Source organism: Polistes fuscatus, unplaced genomic scaffold, assembly GCF_010416935.1.
Source record: "Polistes fuscatus isolate 324 unplaced genomic scaffold, CU_Pfus_HIC Scaffold9, whole genome shotgun sequence".
Classification (NCBI taxonomy): Eukaryota; Metazoa; Arthropoda; class Insecta; order Hymenoptera; family Vespidae; genus Polistes; species Polistes fuscatus.
Window position 1 is genome coordinate 551,265 of NW_025113173.1, and position 26,124 is coordinate 577,388.

Sequence of the window (26,124 nt, forward strand, 5' to 3'; positions counted from 1 at the left end):
AAATTAAACACATATTTGAAAATGAAGAATTTTATATCCACACATAAAATTAATTCAAGATATATATGAAAGGATATTCTAAAAACGTGGAATTTATTTTTTGTCTATACATAATTTTAATTCATTTTTATTATGTTATAAGAAAACAGTAATGCATTCTGATTCATCTTCGAAGTCTTAAGAATTGTACGAAATAAATTGAGGTATCATCAAGTGGTGCGTTAGCGTAAGTAGTAACGTCTTCGCTTCTCGCGCTGGTTATTAACGTTCGATTTTTTGTGGGGGATTTATTTTTTTATAAGTTTTTCTATCCTTAGGTTATATAAATTATTTTTACATTTTCTAATTTCTAATTATATCGTATATTATAATATAACAATTATATAACAATAAATATTGACTCAAAAATTATAATAGCTAAAAATCTGTGAACATTCTGGGTTATAGAAACGATTATCAAAAACAAATCTACAAAGTTTCAAATTTTTTGAACAATTACTTTGGCTGAAAAAAAGAATTCATCATCGAATGACAAAAATCATATGTTATTTAGACGGAAAACTATATTGCTGTGTGGCAAAGAATTGAGATAATGACTTGAAATATAAGGGATATTTTTTTTATTCACTTTATATCATGTGAACCTCTCTGGGCGCATGAAAATTCAAAAATACTGAAAATAAGAATATATATATATATATTAAATAATTAATTATACACAAATTATTACTGTCTGTTAGGAAACAAGTTTTTAATTAATTTATTTTTAATTCATTTTTTTTTACGATTAAAATTATTTTTTTGTTCATAACAATGAAATTTCTACCTTAGAAGTTTATTAAGTATAATACACATAAAATCGCGTTTTACTATGTTTGTTAAATCAAATGTATTTTATCGTATGTATATTCTTCTTCCATTTTTTTTCTTTATTTTTTTTCATTTTAATTTAGAAATATAATATTATAATTTTCTTTTCCTTACGATACTAGATAAATCAAATATAATGTAAAAGAGGTAGTAAAAGAAAAGATAATAATTCTATTGCAATTTACTATAAATTTTCTATATCTTTTATTCGATCTATAATTTGAGATAAATCATTTCTACTTGATATTAACGTCGAAGGGATTATCTTAACTATAGATGAGCAAACTGTTTTATAATTAATCTGTTACCTTAAACAGTTTTCCTAAATTTTTCTTCTTTTTTTTTTTTAAATCTAATAACTTTCTTAGTTTTACAAATTTGCACATATAAAGCAATTTTACAGAGCGAAAGAAAATCAGTTTTCACAGCCTTGATCCTCACTCTTCGACGTATACTATAAATTTCATTATTTTTACGAGATAACAAATTAAATATATTCAATAACACAAAAATATCGGACAAGATCTTACAATTTTCTATTGATTTTTTTAAAATTAAATTTTCAAAAAGTATTTGATCATTTTTATATCATTTAATTAATAAAAGAAGGAAATTTATTAATAATATCAGTCACAAAGCGCACAAAAATATAATCCATCGAAGAGTAAGATACATTCTTCTATATTTCATATTTCATTGAAATAATAATGAAATATAAATTATATTCGTAATGTATTAAGAGTATTATTTATAAAATGAAACCATATATATCTAATACAAAATGGATATGTTCGAAATAGTCGAATATTTAAAATTCAATGATTTCTCGGACATGTAATCACATCGGTTACAAATACTTACATAACACATATTTGAAAAAATTAACATTACAGTTTTGTAGGGAATTAATTCATCATTAGGAATCCTTATATTGCACAATATTGACATCCGCAATACTCTAAACACCATAGTTAATTCCACAATAGTATGAGAAAGATATCTTCAAGTCGATGCTGAAATTCTTAAATATTAATTAGGTACACTTAGCATCATGTTACAATAATAAAGAGACCTTTCTATATTATTTACAATTATAGCGTCTATCATTATTTTTAGCAAAATTGAAAAACATTGAAAAATTTCATTTCCATTTTTCATCATCATCATCATCATTATCATCGTCAACACTATTCTTCATAGGATATTTTTCACACAATATCGCATATTAATGTTAAATAAATTATTTTATACATAAACTAAATTTGACAGACGTAAGATGTTGTCTTACACATAAAAGTCTCTTTTTCTAAACATTATGAATGATACATTCTTTTTTTTTCCATGTAGTATTATTTAATTTTAAGCACATAAAATGTCAAAATACTCTGTCGTGTTATTCTGTTTCTTTTTTTGTAACGTAACAATAAATGCTAAGGAACGTTCATAAAACGTGGACATCAATTGTCACTGATCTGTATACCACGCGACACCACTTTAGCACCATGTATAACTCTATACGTCAAGAGAACAAGCATTATCAAGTTTTTACTAACATAAATGTACCATTTAATCGAAATACTTGGAAGATTCATTGAATAATTCATCTATATATATATATACTTGAGTGTTGAAAAAATGTTTTTGTCAAAATTTCGATTACAGGTACATGGAAGAGTTATATATATAGTATATACACTTTTTCACTAACGACTCTTATACAAATGTGTTCACTGATGCGTAATGGAGGTAACCGAAAAGAAAAAGTAAAATAAAATAAGAAAAAAAAGAAGAAGAAGTTATTATAAGAAAATCACTATAGTAATTCACATTATGGTAGAGGCCAAGGTAAACCGGTGAAATCAACAGGTCCACCTAAACCAGCATCAGCTTCCAGAAGACTCATGATCACAGCCATAGCTGCTTCGTCATTTCCATCGGAGGGGACTGGATTTGGGGACTCATTAATGGTAGTCCCACCGATCATTTCCATCATATCCTCGTCTGGTAACGGTCCTAAAAAGAATTATATTTAACGTTGCGCGTGGTTTTTACTATTTGTATCCAAAGAGAATAATTGTATATAGGAACCGTGCAAGATTTTAATTCAGTGCTTGTTAAAAGATTTTCTACAAAAAAAAAAATAAATAAAAAAAATAAAAAACTAAACAAAGAGAAATAAATCCGTATATATAACAATATTATCGGTTAAAATAAATATTGTCCATGAACATGCATATATATGCGTGTATGCGAGTGTTACTATGTTATACATATATTTCCATGATCATGCACATAAATCAATATATGTTGTTTGCTTTCATAAACTATTATTTCTTCTCCTTTCTATTTTTTCGTTCTTTCCGATCTACATATTTCTATTCTTCTCTTCTGATAAATCCGGCATTCGCACTACACACCAATAAACGACTCCTAGAGACAGTAATAGCTATGACCTTGGTCGTTCGCGATGCTGTTGAGTTGAACGTTGTTGGCTACATGGTTGTACGTGGACGTTGGGTTGCTACTGCTGTTATCAGCACTTATTCCTGCTTGTGGGACCTCGTGAATTCTTTTTGGTGAAGCGGTGGTCGTAATCTGCGACTTAGGTCGGAAAGATGATCCCTAATATATCAATTGTTATAAATAGTTGGCTCTTAACAAATGTGTTTGCATAGTACAAATATTTATATTTTTATGAAATAAAATGTAATTATATAATTACCTCGGTATTTAACAATGCGGATTCTATACCTGGGCATGGACTACTTCCCGTGGATGAATCTTCACCACGTCTTTGAAGATCCAATACGTTTTCCGCTATTTGTCGTCCAATTTTACTTACCTCTACGTGACTCGTGATAAGTCTTTCCAAGCCACCATTGCCTAAAATTAGAAAAGAAAAAAAAACAAACAAATAATTATTATCTCTATTGATAAGAATAATTTTTAAAAAATCTATGCTTATCGGCAGATGATATATTTAAGGGGGGAAATACGTGTAGAGGCTTCAAAAAATTTAATTTTTTTTTTTTTATAAATCGCTTTTAAAATTATTTAAAAATATAGCCATAAAATTTCAAGTCAAAAATCCAAGTCGTTCAAAAGTTATAAACAATTAAGTGAGCGCTCGTCGTTCAAGTGTCGGAACGCGTGGCATGTAATACGAAACGGTCGAGCTTTTTTCGGATTTGCGTACACTCTAGCTTACAAAGTTTTCAACCAATCATTTTGAAATTTGGAATATAGTTTGTTTATATAATTACGCTCTATTTGAACCTGAATCATAAGCGATATCTTTGTTTAAAGTATTTTTTTTATAATGAACAATATATGAAAAAATAGTAAAAAATCATGCTTTATGTTCACACCCCTCTAGAAAATACAAATTTTCATTTTTTTCTAGGGAAATGAGGTTCAAATAGAAGATACACATATAAAAAAAGTAATTTTTCTTTGTAATTGATTTCTGATAAAAATTGTGGCTTCCGAGATGTACGCAAACTGCTCAGTCGGATGGAAACCTAAAATGCGTGAAAGCTGATATCTCCGCTAGTTATCGAGATAAATCTTTCAAAATTTCGGAATATGTTCTCAAATATATGTGTAAAATGACCTTATAATATTAATAAATAACATAAATTTTTAATACGTTAAAAAAATTCATGAAAATCATAATGAAAACATCGTTTTACACGTATTTGCCCCCTTAATACTTACTTTGAGCAAAGTATTCATAATTTTCTTGCACGCTGGAATCTTCGGATTTATTCGTACTATTTCCAGCTTGTCTAATGTCACAACTTAAAAATAAAATAAAATATATAATTAAATACAATATTAAAATGTGATTAAAAATCACAATTACAAGAGACGAGACTCACTAGACGGCTGAGTTCTTGGCTATCAAATATTCGATATCTTTGGTCCATGGATTCTTAAAGGATTTCCATTCAGACTGTAGCCTCACAAAATTCGAACTTTTATTTCGAAACCTATAGACCTAAAAACAATGAATGCAATTATTTTAGGTTAGGACTCGCATAGAAGATAATCATCATACATTATTTGACTTACTTGAGTTGTAAAACGCTCGGAAGATTGTAATGCAGTTTTGTGTGATTCTGCGAGGTGTGGTATATCATCGTGGTGATAATATTCGTACATGCTCGTACCCAAAAGTTCCTGAGGGAGAAAACCAAGTACCAATGTGGCTCTAAAGATAGAAAAGAAACATTATATTATTATTATTATTATTATTATTATTATTATTATTATTATTATATTCTTTACCACAGAAGAAAACTTCATTAACATTTGCGGTCATTCAATGAACGGCAAAATAATTTCCATCTTCCTCGTCATCGTTTTCTAGTCGTTATATTGCAAAATAGTAGCTAATTCTAACTGACCTTTGATCCACGAATAAGAATTTCCCGTCCATGGCATGTCTCGAGATAAATTCTATCGTTCGAAGACGCGGTCTTCTTGGCGAGGTTGACGGTGTTGGGAGTACGCTTTGAATTCGACCGACTGCGACCAAACACGACAAATTGCAAGCTTCCCCATCGGTTTCTCCTTCTTGTTCTTCCAAACCAATTTTTGCTGGTGCCCATGACTTCAGATAACCAGTACATTGTATCACGCAATACTTCCAATCTAAGAATACGTATAATGATCAAACAATCAAATAATTGTTTAATATTTATCATTTATAATACATAATTATATCATTTATATTTTCAAAAATTCATTCTTATTATAACAAAAAATAATAATTCGTATAAGTATAATGCAAAAAAAAGAAAAAAAAAATCACAGAAATTGAAAGTAATATATTCTTATGTGTATTTTATACTATTTTCATATAAAAACGAAACTCATTCTTAAAGATAAAAAAAAACCCATAACTTACACGAGTATAAAATCTATTTTACGTTCTAAGTATCAATTATCCAGAGTTTATACAAACATACACATACAAAGGATAGATATATAAAACGATAGAGGAAAAGTTATGCGAACCTACAACATTTCTTACCATGTTATTATGGGGTTTGAGAAAAAAAGAACTTTATTCCCGTGATTCGAGATAGTAATAACGATATTTCAAGTGATGCTACATGGTAGAACGCGCCAGCATTCGAAGTCCTTTCACCGATCATCAAGATTTTTCACCTTCGATGAAGAACTTTGTGTTACCTGAATTAATCTTTATCTCTTTCTCTTTCATTGAACGAAAGGAAACGCGAATTCCTTTCGTAATATATATTTTTCAAGTTAGTTTAATCGTAACTTTGCGTTTATATACGTGTTATTTATGTGTGCATGTATGTGTAATCATCTTACACATATATATATATATATTTTTATTCATAAAAATATTCATTATATGACTGTAACTAGTCAACGGCATAACTATGTTGGATTATTTTAAAGAAATTTGTTTTTGGGAAGGGGTTTAACGCACAAATCTGTCACTAACATTATGATAAATGCAATTGCATAGTCACCAATCTAATATAATTTTAATGGGGAAAATATAATATTCCCTGGAATATCAAATAAATGTATTGAATGTAATGAATGGCAAATGAAAATATTCCAAGCTTCTGATATATATTTTTATAAGTATCTAAATATTCTAATATAATTCTAAATATTCTCATATATTATTAGAATTTTAATATACATTTGATATATTTAAAATATGGCATACAAAATTTGTGTTTATTTTTATAAATTTTTATATTATTTGATATTGTTATATGCCTAAAATAAATATGTTTTTATTCTATAAATGTTAGATTATTAAAGGGAACCCTTTAGATCATTGAAATCAGGCAATTAGAAAAATGAATTCTCACCAATCTAATATAATTTTAATGGGGAAAATATAAAATTCCCTTGAATACTGAATAAATGTATTGAATGTAATGAATGGCAAATAAAAATATTCCAAGCTTCTAATATACATTTTTATCAGTATCTAAATATTCTAATATAATTCTAAATATTCTCATATATTATTAGAATTTTAATATACACTTGATATATCTAAAATGTAAAAAAATACAAAAATTGTGTTTATTTTTATAAATTTGTATATTATTTGATATTGTTATATGCCTAAAATAAATATGTTTTTATTCTATAAATGTTAGATTATTAGAGGGAACCCATTAGATCATTGAAATCAGGCAACGATGAGAAAAATGAATTCTCACAAATCTAATATAATTTTAATAGGGAAAATATAATATTCCCTGGAATATCAAATAAATGTATTGAATGTAATGAATAGCAAATGAAAATTTAAAAAAAAATATTCCGAGCTTCTGATATACATTTTTATAAGTATCTAAATATTCTAATATATTATTAGAATTCTAATGTACATTTGTGATATAAGTATCTAAAATATGACATACTAAATTTGTGTTTATTTTTATAATTTCTTATATCATTTGATATTGTGATATGCCTAAAATAAATACGTTTTTATTTTGTAAACGTTGGATTACTAAAGGGAACCCTTTAGATCATTGAAATCAGTCAACGATTAGACTCGTTCAAGAACAAAAATAAAAAAAAAACAAAAACTACTGTGTGGTGTTGATTATTCAAGAGAAACGATAAAAATACGTGACCTCTTTGTTAGTACGGAATAATTGTGAAAAAGGTGTTCGTAGAAAAGTGACACGAATCCGTATAAGTGAAATTAAAAACAGACAACATTACAACTAACCGACATTTTGTTGTTTCTTTCGTCTGTGACAACCTGTAGTCGTGTCGGCTTCTTCTTTAACTTGTAACTCGTTGCATCTTACTCCTTCGACTTTACGTTTCATTCGACAAAAGAAGGATCTCCTTGCACCTGGACAAAGTCGGGACACGCCTTGCGGAACGTCAGTTTTCACTGGCAGCATAGCTGAAAAGAAAAAATTACAATAACATTCTTAAAAATCATCCTTTTCGTTCATCGTTAACATTACACGTACCATAACTGGTTGTACAATTTTTTTGCAGAATTTTTTTAAAAATTATTTCAATTGTTATCGAATGACTCAAAAATTCTTATCGCAAAAATGTTATATTTTTTGTTATTCGTATATCATAAAATATATGACTTTTTGAAGACTGGTCATTTGATTTACTATAGTAGAAATAGGTATACATATAGCATTGATACATTTAATGTTAATTAAAGTAGATATTTATTGTTATATAAATAAATAAATAAATAAATAAATAAATATATAAAATATATATATATAATAAAAAATAAATAAATATATAAAAAATATATAAAATAAAAAATAAATAAATATACAAAATATATATAATAAAAAATAAATAAAATATATAAATATATAAAAATATTATATTATCAGTAGCGTTATCGATATTTTTGATGAATATTTGAAACAAATGATCAATATATACAATAAAATAACGGTATGCATCCTGCATCAATATTCTACCCTGAGGCAACTCTTATGCAATCCTGTATCAACATCTAATCTATTACACAAATACTGGCCATCTATATTTATTAACATAATCCTAATCAGCATAATCATTTCATGTTACAACCTATTATCGAATATATTACTTTAAGATTAATAAACGAAGGATATGACGACGCGTACCGTTGGATTAAACTCGTATGGAATAAATAGAAATTTTTGAAATAACTTTTTAAGACATTTACTCGAAAAAGGTTGAAAATTTCATTGGACGAACATGTTGGAGGGGGGGGGGAAATATATATTCTAAAATTGTTGAAAGTATGAAAATATAAATACAAGGATATCCATTAAATAATATAATAACAGTTTAATGTGGGATAACATAACCTAACATAATTAGCACTAGAAAGACGGGAGCTTAGTATATACCTATATTGCTTGAAAGCAGTCAGAATGACTGCATTGTGAAAAAATAACTAATTCGCAAAAAAATTTGTTTAACAGTAATTTTTAATATATTTTATATCACTAACAGTTATATAACAAGTTATTAATAAGTATTAACAATAAAAAAATGTATTTCAGTTCGAAAAAAAATAATTTATACATTATCTGGACATTTTAAGCAAATGAAAGTGCAAATCTTTTTGGATGTACATCTTCCGCAAACATACTTTTTACATTTTTGACAAATATTATTTGTTTTGTTATTGTGGCAAAGTCGTATTTGATAAATTTTTCGTTTGGTAGAATCTGTTGTATTTGAAGATGTTGCAGTTGATACTTGTGGGTCTTCCTGTTGTGATGAATGTTTTTCTCTTTCAGTTGTGTAATCAGCGGAAAGCTGTTCTGCTTATTGAAACAGGAACTGTTTTCGTTCTATTTGTATTCCGGTCACTTCTTTATAAAGGATCCAAGCATTTATTGCAGCCAAATCTAAAATGTTAAAAAATATTTGGAGGGGCCATCTACAAGAACTAGATTTCACCGTATATTTTCTGGCAATTTGATCTGTCATATCAACTCCAAATTTTGTTTTATTATAAAACTCATAGAATCTGGTAACATTTTTCTATTACTTTTATCAATTTTAACAAATTTTTGCCTGGAACTTACAACAGCTACTCTTGTTTGGTTTGCTTTTATATATTGTAAGGACACAATTTTCCGATCTATATAGGAGAGTGGAAAAACGAGGCATGTTATCCTTCGATTGTTTGGGTGCTTTGGGTAATTCTTTTTTATTTCCTCTAATAGTTTCAACTAATGTAGTTTTTTTGTCCAATAATTTCGTCGCTAGTGACATGCTCGTAAAAAAGTTGTCGGTCGTGACACTTCTTCCACATCCTTTATATGGTTCGACAAGTTTCAGAACAACGTATTCGCTTAGAAGCATTGACGATGATAGTTGTTCATCTTTCCCCAAGTAAGCAAAACCATTCAACATGTACTTGCTAGTAACGTCTGATGCAAGCCAGAATTTGATACTAAATTTATTCGGTTTATTATGCATATATTGTATAAACTTGCACCTAGCTTTTGTTCGAGATAATTGTTCGTCAACTGTTATGTTTTGCTCTGGTTGATAGCAAGCTTGACTGTTTTCAATAAACTTGTCCCATATTTCTGAAATCAAGGCAAATTTATTTGTTCGGATGCGTGTACTTCTTTCAGTCCGTTTGTCAAAACGAATAAATCGTAGAATTTGCTTGAACTTATCTCGGGACACAGTTCTTCTAAAAAATTCGGGACCCCACTTGACTGACCATAAATAACTTAGTTATGAACCATTACGAACTGGTCTTTTCCAAGCAGTCAAAATGACTGCTTTTCGGCAATATAGGTATAACACACATATATATACCGGAAGTGAAGGAGGGGGGGAGCAACAACAATGATTATTTAACCCATTTATATGTTGTAGAAAAAGTCACAAAATTATAAGAAGCTGTGTCATTATTTAAATAATTATTTTTTTAATTAAAATACAAAAGCAGTCAAAATGACTTGCTTAGGCAATCTAGTGTTAGGATAACAGTTTAAAAATGAAAATGTCAAATTATTAGGTTCCTGCATGAAAACAATAGATTTAAGTACATTCATGTTTGTCGATACATGATAATTAGAGATAACCGATGGTTTTGATGAATATTTTGCATCATCATCACCATCATCATCATTATCATCATCATGACAATTCTCGTTTAGTCTATTTTCTTTATTGAATGCAGGAATCCTTTCGTAATCGTTGGTTTATCTCTGGTAACACCGATTCGCAAAGATGTTTATCGACAAACGGTCTTGGAAGCAAATGTTGCAGGACGACTGACATTTCATCGGGTGAATGTGGAAGAAAATCGTACTGAGTAATCTGCGTTATCCTGATCGACGCGTAAGCCACAGTCAGGTGAATGTCGAAAGGTGCTATAATTAATGGATCTCTGGGTCGAAAGTCAAACATGGATGTTTAAGGACACGGAAAATTTTCTATAATCGAATATAATCAGAATTTTCTTTCTTCGAAAATAAATGAATCATATTTTGTTTCTTATCAATCGAAATTTGTTTTTGTTTTGTTTTCTTTTTTTATTTTTATATCGATTTTTATGCGAGCCGTTAAGAATCACAATGGAACAATCTCGTCGGTTGTGATTTTGAAAAACAAAAAGAAAATAAAAGAAAAATGTTTTAGAAAATTGTACAAATTTAAAATGAAGTTTTCAAATGTAAAATGAAGTTGCGGGAGATAGTTGACACCTTGAAGATATCAGAAGGTAGTGTTTTTACAATTTTACATGAAAATTTGGGCATGCGCAAGTTGCTTTCGATTTATTTTAGATCACATCGTTAGTTTTAAAACATTTTTATCTTTGTAGGTTCAATAACAGATTAATATTTTAATCATGTATTAGTTTTATTACAAAATTCCGAGTATTTTTGGAGAAAATGAACAAATATTGGATAGTTAACTCTGATTTTCAAAAAATGCCTCATATATTATATAATAAATAATTAATAATAAATAATATTTTATAAGTTTATAATATATAATTAATATAAACAAAACATAAACAATACCACAGTGCTGTTTTAGGCCTTTCTTCGAACTTTTTTTTATGATATAATAGTATATATATTTATATTAAATATATTTATAGTATAATAATAAATAATAAATAATAAATTGTTCAATAAATAATATCTCATAAAAAAATTGCAAAGAAAATAAACAAATGTTATAAAAACGTATGTGCTACAAAAAACCGAGGTTAAGGGGTTATACGCAGTTGCGAGGCTCGAAAAAGACGTATTTTCATAAATTTTTTCTAGAAACAGTTTTTATTTCTCAAAAAAAATTGTTGGTAATTCAAATAGAGTGAACTTTTGAGAATACAATAGCGCGTCGATTCTGTAAAAATATTAATCTGCACTGCTCCTGTAGATGATTTCCTGAACGTCCTCTAAAAAAAGACGTTTGGCGGTGATCTCCATTTTGGCGGTTTGGATTATCCGAAATTAAAAAATATGGTGGATTCTTTTAAAGGATAGATTAATGCAGGTATTAACGAGAGGAATTTTAAAAATTTTGATTTTTGACAAAATGGCGTCTATTTGAAAAAAAGTTGTTGTTTTTGACTAAAATTTTCGCTCTAAATTGTTACAAAAAAATAGTAATAAATTTTTTTAAAAATTATTCCTTATACTTAATACCTGAGGAATATATCTAAGAAGATTGTGTAAAAATTCGAAACCGATCGGTTAAGCCGTTTTTGAAAAATCGAGATCACCGACTTTGAAAATACCGTTTTGAGAAAAACGCGTTTAAAGTTTCAAAGAGACGTTTACACATAGTTAAAAATTTTTGTTTGCAGCTTACATGAAGTGAAGAATATTTGTCGGATCGATTTGAAATTTTCAGAGAATATACTTAAATATATGTACATTCCGAAAATGCAAAAAAAAAATCGATTTTTTGAAAATCCTAACTGCGTATAACCCCTTAAATGCGTTTCATTAAACTCAACTTAACTTAACTTAAACTTAAACTTCATCAAAAACACATATAGATAGATAAATTATTCAATTTTCTCCAGTTTGTGTGTGCGGAAGGAATTTAAAATAATTATGATGTGATATAATGTAATAAATCTATTAAATGTGTCTTTGTATTTTAGGTTTGTCAGTGATCTCGTTTTTTTTGTATAGTGATGTGCAAACTTGATATTATTAACATTATTTAAGAAATAATATGTTTTTGATCGCTATGATTGGACTTACGTCACTTTCAAAATAAACATTTTCATCATTTCATTAACCAACGAATTTTCGTGTTACACAAAATATTATAGATTTTAAATATATTAATAAATAGTTGCTTCAGAATAAAAAGATCATATAAAAATGTAACTATTAACGTAACTAACTGTTTTAATTTTGTAAAATTGACTTACACCAGTTTCAAAATAAACAACTCATATGTGCCCATAATTATGAAAGTGGTCTAAGTGAAAATTAAAATAAAATAAGTTTATTAGTTATTTCACACCACATTATTTGAAAATAAATTAATTCAATGTAATTCATTCATTATCAAAAATGATTGGTAGTTGTTTGTTATTTCAATAAACAAGAAATATATGACTTAGATCACTTTCATAATTATGAGCACATTTATGAATACACTTATACTTACTTTTCGCATCAATCAGTCGTTCTCGTGGACTTAAATCTGACGAGGATAGCTGCTCCTTTACTTTGGCCACGTCCTTCGGATGAAGTATGTCGAACCAACTTTGACCCAAAAGATCACCCTGAAATATTTTTATTATTATTTATTTTCTTTTTTTTTAATTTAATTCATTCTAACATATCATGTTAATTTCATTATTTTTATTACAGTGAATTATTCTAATGTGTATTTGCATATATATAAAATGATTCGTAGTACAAATATGTTGTCATGAAAAATCAAAATTGAAGAATGTCAAGATTCACATGATCGTTTGTCAACAGATACCAAATATGTCGGTGAAAGATCGAATATTATGGTTTATTTTTATACGTTAATTATACATTAATAATTAAATGTATTATTCATTATATATTAATTAATTAACAATATTATTTGTATACGTTAATTTTATACATTAATTTTGTGAACATACAACAAGTGACCGTGTGTATCTTGACATTCTCCAATTTCGGTCTTTCATGGTAACGTTTATACACTAATTCTGTTTTCGAAGAATACGTGTAAAAAAAATTCGTGTAAAAAAATATATTGAATCTATGGAAAAATAGTAGATTGATTCCAGTCCCAAGAAATTAGCAAAAATAATACAATAAACCATGAGTTTTTAGGTTAGGATCTTAAACGTTTTATTTCATAAAGATTTCACATGTATCATACAAAATAAATTATCATTTGAAAAGGAAAAAAATGTGTCAAAAATTCATGAATACAAAAATTAGGCAAGATGATATGAGTTACACGTAAAAAGAATTTATTTGTTGTCAAATTTCAATGTTTTTCGCAAACGGTTAAATATACACGCCATGTTTAAAAGCACGATGAATATTCTCATAGACTACTACAAGTGAGCAAAATTTGAAAAAAATCTGACAAGGAGACCTTACTTAGGAGGTTGTGTATCAACGGATTTTTATGAGCTTTGGTATATCAGTATTAAACCTTTAAGGTATACTCTTGGTAAAATATTTTCGTTCATTGGTCAGCCAATTTTGAGAAAAAAGTTTTTAAAATTTGCTTTTTTTTTGTACGGGTGCTTATATTCTTATAAATTTAACAAAATGTTGGGTTTTTTTAGGGTTCGAGTCTTCTTGGAAAACTTTTTTTTTTTTATAAATTTTTTCTATCTATAAATTGGAAAAATGTTTTTTACGTTTATTAATTTTTAATTATATAAAGAAAAGAGAATGAAAATTATCATAAAAAAAAATTGGAAATATAATAATACATTTTTTAAAATCTCGCGCTAATTAATTAGAGACGATTATTTTGTAGAATTATAGTTTTCATTTTATTTGTTAACCAGTAAACATTATAAAAATATATACAACTTTAATAGTAATAAATAACAATTATAAATGTGTATACTCTAATCATTAAAAATTTCATTCAAAAAAAATGTAATTAATTCAATAAGAATTTAAATTGTTTCGATAAAAATTTTTAATAAATATTCATGAAAGTGTGTGTGTTAACAAATTGTTTTAAACTTATAGATAAAAGAAACTTAAAAAAAATAATTACTTCCCCATCAAGAATCGAACACTAACCCACCGGATTAACAGCCGAGAACGCTAGTACCTATGCTATTGCACCATTTAAAAAACACATTGGATTTTACAAGAACATAAGCACATATATATATATAAAAAAAAAGCAAATTTTGAAAGCTTTTTTCTCAAAATTGGCTGGCCATTGAACGAAAATATTGTACCGGAAGTATACCTTAAAGGTGTACTACTGATATACCAAAGCTCATAAAAATCCGTTGATACACAACCGTAAGGTCTCCTTGTCAGACATTTTGGTTACATTTGGCCCGACCGATTTACAAAGTTTCTTAGGTGATATTATAAATTAAGGGTTTAATAAAACCAGGTTTTGAAACTATAACTTACTATTTATTGATTTTTACGCAAAATTCATTCCTTGTTTCGAATGTCGAAGTTATAAAAATAAAAGTAAAAGTAAAAGTAAAATTGACTTCTTAGAATTTGGGTAAGTCAAATGTTCAATCAAAATAAGTCGTTTAAAAAGAGAATTAAATTTTCTTCCTAATTCGTGTTAAATCGAAATCGTGTAAAACAGAATTAGTTGTATATATTAGACTGTGCCAAATAAATCGACTATTTTTTTTTTTTCGGTCCCATATCAAAATTTCGTTGAGAGTGACGAAAAAAAAATTGTGTCAAAATTTGAGCCCTCTATCTTCATTTTTCAGTTAGCGCTCGCTAAAATAAGAATTTTCGCCAAAAAAAGTTTTTTTTCACTTATTTTTTGGTTATAGACAATTCAATATACCAAATATTAAAAAACCCTTGGTATGGTTTTGTAGGAAATTAAATTCTCTACAAAGATGATTTTTTATCGAACTTAAAAAGTCAACAGCTTTTTTTTTATAGCTGATTAAATTACATTTCGTTCTATAATTTTCATTTTTAATTATTGATGAACACTTATTAAACTACTTCCTAACGAAAAGAACATACTAATGCAATTTTTCTAGGAATATTTATGATCTAAAAAAATAGTTTTTATGCCGTAATGAATGTAAATACTGTTGAGTAATTTATATTCTTTACTTTTAAAATAATGAATTACATGTCAATTCTATTTTTTTTTGTTTTTCACCTTATTGATTCACACACACACACAAAATTCGGTGAAATTTTTCTGTTTACAGTGAGAATTGCACAAACCTATGATTGTATAAAAAATCATTAGTATTTTAATAGAAATAGATAATTACTAAAAACGAAATATCTTAAAAAATTTTAATAAATTAAAAAAATGATATGCTAATCTTTATTATTGTCTTTATTCATATGTTTTACTAGTTTTAAAGAGCTTACATTTTTTAAATAAACATTAATATAATTATGATAGACACACTTTTAATCTTGTTATATATAAATGAAACTAATAAGATCTTTACTTGAATTATTTTAAAATCAGTTATGAGATTCGAGTAAACATATTACTCACATAAATTTCGTTTGTTACAATTGGGATATTTTTTGCGATGCTCAGCAACAACTTGTAATAAAAACTGTTTTTGTTCTTCATCACAAGTGAGACTACCATTATATTTATCAATTAACGCTACAGCTCTTTCGGCAATATCATTTACAACTTTTATCGATCGAACAATTTTTAAAGAAGCCTGGTACTCGTCATCGAATTCCCATTGATCTGCAGGTAAATCAAGAAAACTTGTAGATAAACCGAACTTCTCGAATAAAACCATCGACTTTTGAGTAACAAAATCACTTATATCTTTTGAGCCGAATGATTTTAAATCTTCTTGTTTTGTGTCTATCATAATTATATTAATGTTTATATTCTAATTATATCATAATTATATTAATGTTTCTATTTCTATTAAAATACTAATGATTTTTTATACAATCATAGGTTTGTGCAATTCTCACTGTAAACAGAAAAATTTCACCGAATGTGTGTGTGTGAATCAATAAGGTGAAAAACAAAAAAAAATAGAATTGACATGTAATTCATTATTTTAAAAGTAAAGAATATAAATTACTCAACAGTATTTACATTCATTACGGCATAAAAACTATTTTTTTAGATCATAAATATTCCTAGAAAAATTGCATTAGTATGTTCTTTTCGTTAGGAAGTAGTTTAATAAGTGTTCATCAATAATTAAAAATGAAAATTATAGAACGAAATGTAATTTAATCAGCTATAAAAAAAAAGCTGTTGACTTTTTAAGTTCGATAAAAAATCATCTTTGTAGAGAATTTAATTTCCTACAAAACCATACCAAGGGTTTTTTAATATTTGGTATATTGAATTGTCTATAACCAAAAAATAAGTGAAAAAAAACTTTTTTTGGCGAAAATTCTTATTTTAGCGAGCGCTAACTGAAAAATGAAGATAGAGGGCTCAAATTTTGACACAATTTTTTTTTCGTCACTCTCAACGAAATTTTGATATGGGACCGAAAAAAAAAAAATAGTCGATTTATTTGGCACAGTCTAATATATACATAATTGATATACTGATCGATAATAATAATAAATGATAAAGAAATAATGAAATAAAATGTATTTTCTAACAATGAATTATCTAACAGTGTAGATAAAATATCATATCGATTATATTGTATACATTTGGATGTTGCAAAACCATTAAAACCATAAGTTTGAAGTTCTCGTAAAGTTAAAGCTCGTGAGTTTGTGTCTTATATCGTGATTCGGTACCTGAGAGTAATTGAGAGTTTGCGAGACCGACTCGGATACGTAGAGAATTCTTCCACGATCGCAACCCACCACGAAGACGAAGCCTTCCGCGGCCTGAAACAGGAGGAGTTGACCGTTACGTCACTGAAAACAAGCATTTAATTGAAATTACATAACGTGCAACTGAGCCAACCGTTTTAACAATGTTGCTACCTCCAAGTTACTATCGTCTTCTTCTTGTTTATTAAATTAATATTTTCTCAAAGAGACGATTCCTTGGATCTAGTTTACAATTTTATATATTATTATCTCGAACTTTGTTAGAAATTCTTTTTACATATTATTCTCTCTCTCTTTCTCTCTTTCTTATTTAATAAAATAATTCAAACAATTCATTACGATGTCATATTGTTTCGAGTCAACTAAATAATAAATATTAAAAATATATCTAAAATATATATAAAAGTAAGATATTTTATTCAATTTGATTATAAAAATATTTATTTTTATTTTTATAAATAATAAATTTTAAAAATATATATAAAATATATATATATATATATATTATATACATGATAATAAATAATAAATGTAACTTTTACTTCGTGTTCAAAGTTGTTTTCTTTTTTTTTAATATATTTTTTTTTGTACTTCTCTCAGGAGAGAAATAAGCATTACATAATTTTCTTTTTACACAAAAACGAACATTCGCGATATCGTATTACACTTCTTTTTTTTTTTAATTTTATAACTTTTTAAACAAACGATCAAACAAAACGTATCCCGAACAATGTAAAAAGAAGCAATTAAAAACAATTAACTATTTTCAAATTAATTACAATTAAAATTCGGCATATATGTTCTTTGTGATATTAAAGTTTAAAGTTAAAATATGTGAAAGATTATTTAACATTAACAATTGTATTAATATAACAATATATGTATATATGTTTATATATTTATGAAAATTTTGATTAAGATTATACAATAAGACGTATTTAACTAACGTATACCTATTAATTAAATAAAAAACATTTAGTTTCATGAAATTTCATCAATATTGGCATGTCCAATTATATCAATGATGATACTTAAAAGACTCTTCAAAAGAATTTGAAAAATAAATTATTAATAATTAATACATGACAATTCGTTAAGTTGCATTTATTCTTAATAATAATAATAATAATAACGAGAATTGTTTCTTTTAATGAATATACAAAAAAAAGAGAATTATTTACGGCCGAAGAAACAACAACAACAACAAAAAAACAGAGAAAAAAAGGAGGAAAAACAAATAAAATTGTAAGAAAAATGCTGACATTGTTTAAAAACATTACGGATAAACATATTTATTTATGTAAATATACAATATACGTGTATTCTTGGCCGTTTAAATTAATCCGAACTACGTAATATCTTTCAAATAGATGTTTCCTTTGCTGATTCATCACAAATCGTTCATAGAATTATCATCACTGCCATTGCCGATGATCTATGAGAATTATCGTCTTAAAAAAAAAGACGATTATCTCGAGGATTATAAAAGTACGATTAAATTCTTTAAAAGATGTGTCTAATGATTTTTTATAATCATTAGTTCATTATTACGAGTTCGTTATTATATTTCTTGGTTAGTATTGTTCTAACACATGGATAAAAAAATGATTAGAAAAGGATATAATTTACATATTTAAAAAAAAAAAATTACAATTTGTTTAATTATATAATTCAATATTTTTTTTTGTAATGATGTTACTTTTTCATTTATTTTTGTAAACTGATCAAATTCAAAGTAACTCATAAATTAAAAGAATGACTATTTGAATTTGATTATTTTTTAAATTCGTTCATTAAATTTTGTCTAATACGATTAAATTCTTTGAAAGATGTCTAATGATTTTTTATAATCATTAGTTCATTATTACGAGTTCGTTATTATATTTCTTGGTTAGTATTGTTCTAACACATGGATAAAAAAATGATTAGAAAAGGATATAATTTACATATTTAAAAAAAAAAAATTACAATTTGTTTAATTATATAATTCAATATTTTTTTTTGTAATGATGTTACTTTTTCATTTATTTTTGTAAACTGATCAAATTCAAAGTAACTCATAAATTAAAAGAATGATTATTTGAATTTGACTATTTTTTAAATTCGTTCATTAAAATTTGTCTAATACGATTAAATTCTTTGAAAGATGTCTAATGATTTTTATAATCATTAGTTCATTATTACGAGTTCGTTATTATATTTCTTGGTTAGTATTGTTCTAACACATGGATAAAAAAATGATTAGAAAAGGAAATAATTCACATATTTAAAAAAAAAAAATTACAATTTGTTTTATTATATAATTCAATATTTTTTTTTGTAATGATGTTACTTTTTCATTTATTTTGTAAACTGATCAAATTCAAAGTAACTCATAAATTAAAAGAATGACTATTTGAATTTGACTATTTTTTAAATTCGTTCATTAAATTTTGTCTAATACGATTAAATTCTTTGAAAGATGTCTAATGATTTTTTATAATCATTAGTTCATTATTACGAGTTCGTTATTATATTTCTTGGTTAGTATTGTTCTAACACGTGGATAAAAAAATGATTAGAAAAGGAAATAATTCACATATTTAAAAAAAAAAAATTACAATTTGTTTAATTATATAATTCAATATTTTTTTTTGTAATGATGTTACTTTTTCATTTACTTTTGTATGTAATTCATTACTATTGAATTAATTATTATTACTATTTTAATTTGATTATTTTTTAAATTCGTCCATTAAATTTTGTCTAAGCTCAATTTAATTTTGTTTAACTTTATTTATTATTCTCTGTAAATATATTTATATAGTCATTTTATTTAATGTCTTGTTAATTTCTATGTATATTTTATTTATTTATTTATATTTATTTGTATGTATTCTATCTTTTTTGTTTTTTAATTTACTTGTTTATTTATTTTTATATTATTTTATGTACCCGTATAATATTTATTTATTTATTTTTATCTTTATTATCATGTATCTTTTTAGAATTTTATTATTTTGTTTATTTATATTTATTTAAATCTTTATTTTATCTTTATCTTTCGATATTTTTTGTTTCTTTTTTTTATATAACAATATGGTTATCCCCGTAAATGTTTGAATAAACAAAATAAACGAAATTTACGGTTAAAAATATATTTTCATTTCGAAGTTAATTAAATTAAATACAATTTTAACACAATAGTGTTTCTAATATATAAATATTAATTATTATATTAACGATATAATTATAAGTAAATGTTCATTGAAAAATAAATTCAATTGGAAATTGTTTCATCTTAGAATTTCATATATAATGCATATATACAGCAGACTGTAAAATCTCAATCAAATAGAATAGAAATAAATACGAATATCTTTGACAAATATACATAGTATAGTATTTCGCCAAAAACAAATCCGGATATACGTATAATATCATATTGACGTTTGGTACCGAAGAAATATACGAGGCAATTCACAATGAAACTTTATGCTGCAATTATAAACCCATGCTAGTCACGACGATAACGTTGAAGTCTGGTATTTTGGGCGTGGTCGCTTTTACACCAAAGAAAAAAAATATATATATATGTATATTTACTTTATAGTAGTGTACTAACGTAGAAAGAAAAAAATAAAAATAAAAAGAAAAAGAAAAAGAGAGAAAAAGAAAGAGAGAGAGATAGAATCGTTCAAATATCACCTTTTATCTGTGATACATAAAAGAGAAAGAAGGAAAAAGAGAGAGAGTGAGTGAGTGAATGTTAAGAAAAGTTACAATAGTAGATAAAACTAACCCGTGTGCATGTATACACCTATGTATATGTATTTACATAGTTACATGAACAGGACAATGAGAAATGCATAGAACTGGCTAACTACCGTTGCAAACTCTCTGTGCTCAGCTGCGTAACGGAATCTGGAGTGAATCGAAACTATGGTGTAGGCTATAGTGAGTTGTCCCTTCCAGAAACGTTTTATTCGATTATCGTTCGTGCGTATCGTGCGATTAAAAAGTTATCTATAATCGTAGATCTTGAGGTACGCGTTCTTAAATATATATTTTTCTTTGATTTCTTTTTAAATTCTATGCGATTGCTAGAATATAAAAAAAAGAAGAAGAAGAAGAAGAAGAAGAAAATATGGGGGTAAATAAATCTATTTAAAATTGTCTACGTTGTTGTAATTGTTGTTAACTGGTAATTAGGCCACTGAATTTTTATTCAGTTTATTTTTTATATTATTATGAAGCTTTTGAAACAAAGATAATCAATTATTTTTCCTTAATCAAGCTACATTTCTATATTAGTTATTTATTTTTCGAAAAAAAATACTTATACGAATGTATACTTGTGTTATACTTCATTCGTGGGTTCAAATAAATATCATTTTAATAATATAATAATAATAATGAGAGAGATAGATTATTTTTAGTATAAAATAAATGAATATCACGTTGAATGATTTCCGAATAACAAATAAATTAATCCTCCGATAACGTGGTGAGTCTTTTGTTTTAGATCAGCGCCATGTTTGAACAACCATGTTTATTTTGAAATTGAAGTTAGCACAGGTAACCCTGGTATAACACGGTAATTAAGTTTCTAGAATATGCCGTGTTGTTTAAAACCGTGTTATATGAGACCTACCGTTCATTATTACAAAATAATTAGGTTTTGAAATATGTTAAACAAAAAAATCATGTTATCCATTGCTATAGAAGTGCAGTGTCGTAGAAAAAAGGTTCTTTGCAATCTTCTTATCGCGTTAGAGCTGAAACCGTGTTATAGAAAGATATAACGAAAGAATATATTAGACGATATTCGAACTAATAAATTTGTACAAATTTATTTAACACGTTCGCGGACAATAAAATTTTCAGCTATGAAAAAAAAGTGACGGTCATTTTATTTTGAAATTAATTGTGATATCCAAAATTTGGATAAAAACACATTTTATAAAGATCAGTCAGATGATCATATATTAAAGAATCATTTAATCATTACCTTTACAGTTATAATAATTACAAAAACTTAAAGTTACATAAAATAAAATTCAAAATAAAAATGAACAATTCTCAAAATCTCTATCATTCACGTCATTCAACATCACAATGAAAACAAATGCCATATCATTATTTTCTTTTTGCTGTCCGCAAACGTGTTTTAAATAACAATAACATTAACCCTTTGCACTCGAGCGGCGCCGATACGGCGCCCGGCCTATTTCAAGTGTCGACTCAACCAAAACTAATTACAGAGTGTAGTATTTATCAAAGTTTCTTTTTTTCGACATATAAATGAATAAACTGATGATATTTGATTATTTCTATACGCTTGTTTGTTTATAAATGTTTTTAAAGTACCTGTAAAATGTCTACTTAATTTGGTCGAAATCGTCGTCGAGTGCAAAGGGTTAAATAATCATTCATTTGTTATAATATATTAGAGTAAAGCATATAGAAAATGGAACGATAAATTCAATAGGGATTATACATATATTGTAATCCTATAATAATTCGTAGACATGTAACACATAACTGCCATAGTAGTTTGACTTATCAATTATTACGAGAGATCATTAAATTCGTATTTATTTGTTACGTTTGAAAGTATACCTTTGATTATGTATTATTGTATATATATATATATATATTATATACTTTCCTATATACTATACTATAATACTCTCTTTTACTTAGTTGGAAAATAACGTTAATTGGTTCGAAATCAAAAGCGTAGGTGAATAGTGACCTAAGTATTATACCAAGTATTGCATGGGTACTATTAACACGCAGAAAGAGAAAGAGAGAAGTATGTTACTCGGTATATACCATAAATCTATCTGCTTTGGTATACCAACCCTTTCCCTTCCCTTCCCTTCCCTTCCCTACCCTTCCTTTCCCTTCTCTTTTCTTTCCTTCCCTTCCCTTTCGCTGGCACGAGACTTAAGATCGATGAAAAATCTGTAGCACGCGGGAGAAAGGTTACCCACGGATTTTGCCTCGTATCGGATCTATCTCTCTACACTTCGTTGAGAAAAAGAGAGAGAAGGAAAGAAACATTGCAAAAGCTATTTAACGAAAGTCAATGCTTGTTAAAAGTTCTACGAGAAAGTTCAATCATTTTTTTTATTATCCTTATAAATTTTCTCTCTTATTTTCCTTTTTTTTTTATACTTATAATTCAAAAATTGTACAAATATAATACGTGAGTAAGATTAATATATATTTATAAAAATAAGTGTGTATGAAAATATAAAATATAAAAAAAGAAAAAAAAAATGATAAATGACATAAATTAGAAGGTGTTGGAGAGTATCTCGAGACAAAAACATAGTAATACTCTCACGTACTCGTAATATCGGTATTTAGAATTACGTAACCACTTGGAAGTTACCAGGAAGTCTTATTCCGTGTTTGTAGAGATACGCATACACATACACGTACACGTACACGTACACGTACCCATGCAGAAATACGTAAACTAACTTCAACTCTCTCTCTCTCTCTTTCTCTTTCTTTGTTTCAAACGTGTATAAGTTAGAGTAATAGATGAATGGCCACCTATCGAGCTACGGGAATCCCGCGAAGTACGATTTTCTAAGAACATTAATTCTACTTGTATTTGATAATAATAATAAGACAGTCATTTAAAAGTTCTTCTTCTTATTATCATTTGCAATCGTTAAAATATACTCAACGTTTTTGTTATCCTCATTAAAAGAAATCAATGATCACTATATTCCTTATACGATTCTCAAGCATTTAGAGTTCGTGAGAATTTGATCTTTTCCTTTTCATTAGTAATACAAAATAATACTTTCACCGTTAGTTGAAAAAACCCCCCTCCTCAAAAAAAATCTAAGAAAATAAAGAAATTCTTTTACAAATGTTTTTAACGAATTAATTTTTCAATATAAATATAATAAATATATATTATATATTAATATTGCATTTGATACTTTATATAGTATTTTAATTAATAATTTAGTATGTACAATATATATAGTATTATAATATTTAATATTTAATATATTAATATATTTTTTATTTTAATATTTCAATTTTATTTGTATTTATATTAGTGTATAGTATTTCAATATTTAATATTTCAATTTTATTTTTATTTATATTAGTGTATAGTATTTCAATATTTAATATTTTAATTTTATTTTTATATATTAGTATATAGTATTTTAATATTTAATATTTTAATTTTATTCTTATATATATGTAAAATCAGGGTTTTATATTATACAACTTTAATTTTATTTTTATATATTAGTATATAGGTATTTTAATATTTAATATTTTAATTTTATTCTTATATATGTAAAATCAGGTTTTTATATTATACAACTTTAATTTTATTTTTATATATTAGTATACTTATAGTACTTTAATATTTAATCTTTTTCATTTTTTAATTTTAATATTTTAATTTTATTTTTATATTTTTTAGTATATAGTATTTTAATATTTAATTTTATTTGTATAGATTAGTGTAAGATTCAAGAAAAAATCGGGCCGCGCGTGGACTCGAACCACGGATCTTTCGCTTTCCGGGCGATTGACTGCTCTTTAACCATTGAACTTATCCAGGAGCCACCGTTTAATTTTATCATTTCAATGCTTATTTAAGTATTTGACATGGAGGCATTCATTCCACATTAGTATATAGTATTTTAATATTTAATTTTAATATTTTTAATATTTTTATTTTATTTTTATATATTAGTATACAGTATTATAATATATACTTAATATTTAATTTTAATATATTTAATACTTTAATTTATATATTATATATAGTATATTAAATATATCTTACTTGAAGTATCAGAGTTTTGTGTTCTTGATCGCTGAGAAATGCTGGCTTGTAATGACCCTCCGTATATGAGGTAACAGCTCCCAGGATTGTTTTTAAATGTTGAACAGCCATTCGTAGAACAGTCAACTTGTCTAGTTTCCTGGACATCGCGTGACACATCGGCACCATTGCTGAGAGTTCTGTGATGTATGTATTCATCTTGTCTCTTCTTCGTTTTTCTATTTCGCTGTGATTCTGCCTGGAAACCCATGATTTCGTTAATCGATTTATCCATTCGATTGGAAAAGAATATTTTTTTTAATTTAGAAAAATAAAAAAAAACAACAAATTGTTGAGAAGAGTTGAAAAGTTTTGAGCCTTCCTCGCGAGGAAAGTTGAATAATTTTCATGCATAAAACACCAAAAATGTAGGGTTAACCAAAAATTTATTTTATAATTTAAATTACAAATTTTTTATAATTTCTCTCTCTTTATCTCTTTTTTAATTTAAAATATTTAATAACGTGTATAAGAATGTATATAAATTTCTCCCTTCGTTTTCTTCGAAACGATTGAATATGATTGGGTTTTATTATATTGGCACAGTGTATGGTGTTCCTGACAGACCACTACAACTGTGTAGAATTAAACAAAACAAAAAAATCGATCTATCGTCAATTTGATTCTCTCATTGTTAATTATTGTTAGTCGTGTAATAAAACTGCAAATTTATTTATTCATTACAAACTTATACTCAAGTCTGAATTTTCTACATTTCAAAGTGGCGATTTAACCAATGAAAATTGCATTAAATTAATTATTTGTAGTATGATTAGAGGAAAAAAAAAGAAAAAAAAAAGAGAACGAACACGTCATAGGTTTAACCGATCGAATAATTTTTCTTACATAATGAATTATTACATTTTATCTAATTATTTCTCGAATATAATAATAATAATAAAAAAATGAGAAAAG

The 26,124-nt window shown here is 26.3% G+C and overlaps 1 protein-coding gene across 1 annotated transcript; it reads right to left on the minus strand.

Moving 5' to 3' along the window:
- Positions 1–1,044: 1,044 nt before the first annotated feature.
- Positions 1,045–25,408, minus strand: LOC122525650 (protein cycle; the record flags this gene model as incomplete). The annotated part of the gene is given in 11 exon segments (XM_043648569.1): positions 1,045–2,883; positions 3,324–3,492; positions 3,593–3,753; positions 4,588–4,670; positions 4,752–4,870; positions 4,945–5,083; positions 5,280–5,526; positions 7,616–7,798; positions 13,033–13,150; positions 17,316–17,408; positions 25,171–25,408. Coding segments are annotated over 11 exon segments (1,695 nt in total). The 3' UTR covers positions 1,045–2,698.
- Between the last annotated feature and the right edge of the window lie 716 nt (positions 25,409–26,124).